Source organism: Aptenodytes forsteri, unplaced genomic scaffold (assembly GCF_000699145.1).
Source record: "Aptenodytes forsteri isolate BGI_AS27 unplaced genomic scaffold, ASM69914v1 Scaffold296, whole genome shotgun sequence".
NCBI lineage: Eukaryota > Metazoa > Chordata > Aves > Sphenisciformes > Spheniscidae > Aptenodytes > Aptenodytes forsteri.
This window is the reverse complement of record NW_008796181.1, coordinates 3,030,183-3,036,026: the sequence shown is the minus strand read 5'-3', so window position 1 is coordinate 3,036,026 and position 5,844 is coordinate 3,030,183. Positions and strand designations below refer to the sequence as shown.

The 5,844-nt window shown below is 36.8% G+C and overlaps 1 protein-coding gene across 1 annotated transcript in view; it reads left to right on the top strand.

Annotated features, from left to right (window-relative positions):
* Positions 1 to 2,535, top strand: part of PAXIP1 (PAX interacting protein 1) — a 34,494-nt gene extending 31,959 nt beyond the window's left edge. Inside the window, exons 18-21 of the mRNA XM_019474252.1 lie at positions 352 to 486; positions 570 to 645; positions 1,218 to 1,278; positions 1,727 to 2,535. Coding sequence (XP_019329797.1) covers positions 352 to 486; positions 570 to 645; positions 1,218 to 1,278; positions 1,727 to 1,742 — 288 coding nt within the window. The 3' untranslated portion in view covers positions 1,743 to 2,535. The remainder of the gene's footprint in view (positions 1 to 351; positions 487 to 569; positions 646 to 1,217; positions 1,279 to 1,726) is intronic.
* The last annotated feature ends 3,309 nt before the right edge of the window (positions 2,536 to 5,844 follow it).

Genomic DNA, 5,844 nt, shown 5'->3' with positions numbered 1-5,844 from the left:
GGCGGGTTCTTTTTTTTTTTTTTTTTTTTTTTTTTTTGAATCATAGTTTAACCAGTGGTGATTTGAAGGTTTCCTGGTTGTTATTTTACAGGTATTGAAATAGGCACACCTAAGCTGTTCAAATTTATCAAAACTGTGGGTTTGCCCCTCCAGGGAAAACATCAGTAGTAATTAAGGACAACTCATCAGATGTTGAATTTGTTACCATAAGCTGTGATATCTAGCACCAGCTTACAAAGCCTGCCCCATCATTGTGTAAGGGAAGAGTCACATGATAATAAAACTTAATGTGTTGCAGAAATCAGTTAACAAAATAATGTTTTTTTCTTATCCTTTCTTTTCTCTTTTTAGGGAAAATATTTTTACATTACACCTGGAATTTGTCCCAGTCTTTCCACCATGAAGGCTATTGTGGAATGCGCAGGAGGAAAAGTATTATCTAAACAACCTTCTTTTCGAAAACTCATGGAGCATAAGCAGAATAAAGTGTGTAGAGTGTTGCTTTCTAAAATTTGCTGGTAATATCTTACTGTGTTATTCCAAGCTTATGATTAGTTTCTTTCGTTTAGAGTTTGCCGGAGATAATCCTGATTTCCTGTGAAAATGACCTTCATTTATGTCGAGAATATTTCGCAAGAGGCATAGGTATGTATAAGCTGTCCATGTAATTTGAACAGTATAGCTGTTATTTTGATTTTTTTTTTTGAAATAACTACTATTATTTTACAAGTAGAGACATCTTTTGGAGCTTTCAGATAATAATAGAGGAATACATGGTCTATCTTGCAAACTGGAGAAATCTGAGCCAGCTGTTTGCTAGGTATTTCTAATAGAGGTATTTTATAGTCAGGTCACCATAAATCTGTGGAAGGGTAGGCTTGAACTTGGGGCTTCAGTCCCGCGTGAGGCAAGATTACTGTCTCAGTATTCATCAAGTTAGTTGAAGATTTGGTGTTTTTCACTTCAGCTGTTCTTCCTTCAGTGTAGAACCCCAAGATGTGCTGTATTTAAACAAAGATGTGCATGGGGAAGTCTAGTATTTGCGGTGTGAAGTGTGTGATGGCTAACAGTAGGGCCCTGGTAGTGGTGGGGCAATACTCCCTTACGCCTTTGTGTGACAAGCAGAAAGGTACGGAATGGCCTCTCCTGATGCACGTGCAGCATGAGGAAGAATGTCCTTGTAGGGTGTAAACTATGCATGTTTTTGCTATTTTCAGATGTCCACAATGCTGAGTTTGTCCTGACTGGGGTACTTACTCAAACACTGGATTACGAATCATATCCTTTTTGTGTAAAGGCTGTCCGCTGCTTTGGGAAGTGTGGTTTACTAAAAGTTTTTCTTACTTAGGAACTAATTATTTATAATTTTTTAGGGTGTGTAATGTTTACTTGATAGGAGGATAGTTTAACACCCAGAAACCCAGCTTAAATTCAAAGTGGAATTACTTTTTGATAGGAAGTACTTCAGTGGAGGTGGGAGGCAGGGTTGTCAGAAAGTAACAGTAGTAGAATATTAAGCAACAGGAAAAAACTTGTCACTAAGGAAAATATTTCTCACGAGTTACTTCCAGATGAGGAAAACAACTTTTTACTGAAGAAGATTATAAACCCTGTTTGATAAATGCAATGGAGGGACCAGTAAGGGTTCTGTGTCTTTATGCATGTTTTTTATATAAGTTCTGTTTTGCAGTCATTTCTTAAAGTTGTTCTTTCTTAACAAACATACGTATAAATTTACTTGATGGATAGTAAAATGCCTTACTGCTTCGGAATCCTTGGAGCATTAAATCTAGCTGTTCAGCCATTGTACAAAGCAACTAAAACTTCCTGTGGATGCTGTTTTCCAGCTGTTTTCCTAGGGATGATGAGCAGTTTAAAGCAGGAAAGCAAAAATAAACTGCATCTTTTTTAGGATGTGTAATTTTATTATGCTGAAACATAATTTACTATGTTTTGTATTATACTACCATTTTAAAAGAGCCTACTTTAGCTATCATGATTAGCCCGTTTTTAAACATTTTAACGTAAATGATGGTACTTCAGCCAAAAGTGTAATTTGGATGTAAAAATAAAAGGGCTTGCTATCTATTAAATTATGGATGTTGAAGATAAAAATGTTTTGTACTTTATTTTTATTTCTTATACTCTATTTTCTTTTATATTGATATTTTGCCCACATTTTAAATCAATGTACTTTTAAATGTTTTACTCTATATTTTAGTGGTGGTTCATTTTTTTGAATACTGTGCAACAATGGCACTCTGGTAAGAGTAAATTACTCAGATCTTTTTCCAAGCAATGTAAAATTATTTTAAGCTTATTTTACCAGGTATGTTTTAATATATGAAATCCCAGTGCTTTAAAGGGAAATCGTTGTAAATGTATATATGTGTTTTTACTGCAACAAAGGAATAGCTTGAAGGAAGGAGAAACTATAAACCTGCATATTACGCTGTTGTGATAACGTTTGTTTGTATAGTGAGTTTTACTAAATAAATACTAAAAACCAGTCTCCCAAATTTATATTCAGTTTTATTTCCTAATACATACACAGTTCTAATAATCTGACTTCACCATTTTTATCAGTTTAGATTCTAGTAGATGAAAAAGTCATCCTAAAAACATTTATTCTTTGATCAGCAAGCCATTAAACTCTGGTTGGGGATTGCAGATATTCACTTATCTGTACAGCATCAAGTGTGTTATAGCACCTTGTGAACCATTCACAGAACGATTCAAAATACAAGATTAAAAAAAAACTTTAAACAATAGCTTATCACGCTGGTTTTTTCCAAACATTTTGTATTTTTATGCAGAACCATTTTGCAGAGAAGCTTTTACAAATACAGTATCATTAAACTGAGGTAAGCTGCTATTTTAGCTTATGCAAAGCTTTCTACAGAGAAATTATTAATTTCAAATCTCTCTTTTGTGCTATGGCTTAAAATGTAAATCCAACTGATACTTGACCACTATTTCTGTTGCCTTTCTTCCCATGCCTCAGTTCAACAAAGTGCTTAAGCAAATGACAAATTCAAGCTGTAAGAACACAGTGGGAGTAAATTTCAAGATGAGTGAAGTCCCACAGCGGTCAGTACTGTGCCTGTTGCCTGTTACTGCTGGCTCTGGGTTCCTCAGCTATCCTGATTTACTCCTTTATTTGGCATTTCTATTGTTAGCGTTAAGGGGCTACAGCGTTAAAGGGCTACATGATGATAACAAGAATGGTAAAATTTCTATCAGCGTGACTTTTGGTGAGGTGACAAAATGGAGTAAATGTTATACTTTGGCTCAAGATGGTTTTAGGTGCGTTGGAGGCTAAAAAGGTATGGTACAGGGTGGGAGAAAATGGTACTTTTCGCCAAATGCCATTTACTTGTAATGGCAGTTATGTGACTTTTCTTAGTGTGGTGTTCAGCTCTCCATAATGCAGTTTCCTCTTCATTGCGAGACAGATTAAGAAAAAGTCTTTAACGTGGAGACCTAAGGTTGGAAGTTGATGACATGATTTTATGCTTTAACTTTTAAAAATATAAAAAAAGAAGGAGGGACTGCAGTGGGAGTTAATTGTTGGCTGATGAGTTGTGCAAATGACTTAAATTGTTCAGACATGTAGACCTGGCAAGCCTGGTCTCCCTTTACTGTCAGTGGAGGGAGGGAGTATCTCTACAACCTGACTTAGTTAAAGACCCCTGCAGAGAGCGCATCTCAAGTTTAGCAAACTAGTTTAGTTATCTACATCTTTTAGAACACAGAAAAGAGGTGAGATGAATCCCACCCTAAAGAACTTCAGTAGTGCATTGCATAAATACTATTTTTTTAGTGGAGAAAAAAGTATGCCTTGTTTTGCATTTTTTTTTTCTTTCTTTCATGTACACTTCAGAATGTGTAATACTGAAATTATCTAAATCTGTGTTAACCTCTGTATGGCTTGAGACTTTCTTCACTATACTAATTACCAGGTTGCAGAAAGTTTTTGGGTGCCTTTTCCTTTAAAACATTGCATAAATACTATTTTTTTAGTGGAGAAAAAAGTATGCCTTGTTTTGCATTTTTTTTTTCTTTCTTTCATGTACACTTCAGAATGTGTAATACTGAAATTATCTAAATCTGTGTTAACCTCTGTATGGCTTGAGACTTTCTTCACTATACTAATTACCAGGTTGCAGAAAGTTTTTGGGTGCCTTTTCCTTTAAAATAAGTATCAGCTGTTGTAGCTTTTGGACTTTTGAAAATGTTGTGATACATAAAACTTCTTAACTTGAATAAATACTTTCTACCTGTCATGCATTCAGCATATCTTCTGTATGCCTTACGATCGATCAATTGCCGTATCAAATGTAAATGCTGGTTTCAAAAAGAGATACACGCATGAGTCAGCGGCACTGTTTAACTCTGCATGAAATCAAACACAAGGCGTACGAATTTGCAGGGCTGGGTTCTAAAAGCTAACAAGAGCTGCTAAAACAGCTTTCTGCAGAATGAAACTTAGCACTGAGGGAGGAGGGGCAGAGAGAAACCAGGTTTGAATGTGTTAGCAGGTTCTGCCTCAGCAACATAAACTGCTAGACTCGACAGTGCATTTTTGCCTCAGTAAGAGTTCTCACCTTTTTTAGGATTCACTTCTTCCACGTTTTCCACAACCAAGCAGTGTTGAGGATATGTAACACCTTTGCCAAAGACTACTAGAGTTAAGAGACATGTGAATGCAATAGCATCTGAAAGGTAAATTTCCTTATGAAAACTCTCCAAAATGCTGTCAGATACTGCATAGAGAAGCTTGAAGAAAACCAAATGCAATCATGGAACAAATGAACCCCGTGGGAAACGTGAGTGGTAATGCATCTGTTTCATCATCAGTGGAGACAGTGTGTTTATTTAGCCAACATACAAGTATGACTGATTTGATTAACCTTTCAATTAGAGTAAAAAACAGAATCTGCCAAGAAATAGTCTTTCAAGAACCACAGGAGCTGTCCAGAGCCAACTGGCTTGCACAGATGTTACTGTGCATGTGATTAGTGATAGAGAAAGGGTTTGATGAAGTATGCTGATACTAGATTGCTGTTATGAACATGCTTTTCCTTTAGTGGAAGGTTATAATACTTAAGTGTCTATTTGATCCTGTCTCCTGTACTCAGGAAAAAATAAATACCTTTCATGTTGTTGTTTAGTTGCTTGCCAGAATCATTAGGTCCATAATACAAGCTTGTGTTCTTTGTAGAAAATCTGTCCGGATACAGCAGTTATTTAAAGATAAATATAGAACATGTCTGTAATAGCGGAGACATTCCATCAGTTAGGGATCTGCTGGAAGTCAGGGAGACATGGTCTCCACTCGTTACCCTGCAGCTTTCTTTGCCATGAGTCGTAAAGTAGAATTTTAGAACAGAATTGTAGAAGTGCAGCTGGAAGAGACCTCTGGAGGTCCAGTCAAGTTTTTGGTATCTCAAAGGATGGAGATACCACAACCTCTGTGGGCATCCTGTTTCTGTATTCTGCTGCCCTCAAGGTAATGAATAAACCATCCTCATATCTAATCAGATTGTCCATTGTTACACAAGTGGCTGTTGACTCTAATTTCATCCCCATGCACCTCCAAGAAGAGTCTGGCTCTTGTCTTCTTTCTGCCCTCCCGGTAGGTAGTCGTAGACAGCAGTAAGACCTTCTGTTCTTAAGGCTGAGCACACTCAGCTCTCAGCCTCTCCTTGTGCATTGCGTACTTACACCCCCTAATCATCTTGATGGTCTTCTGCTGGACTTGCTCCAGTAGGTCATTGTCTTACTGTATGGGGGAGCACAAAACTGAAAAGAGAAAAAAAGGTACTGGGTACCTTGGCCTTT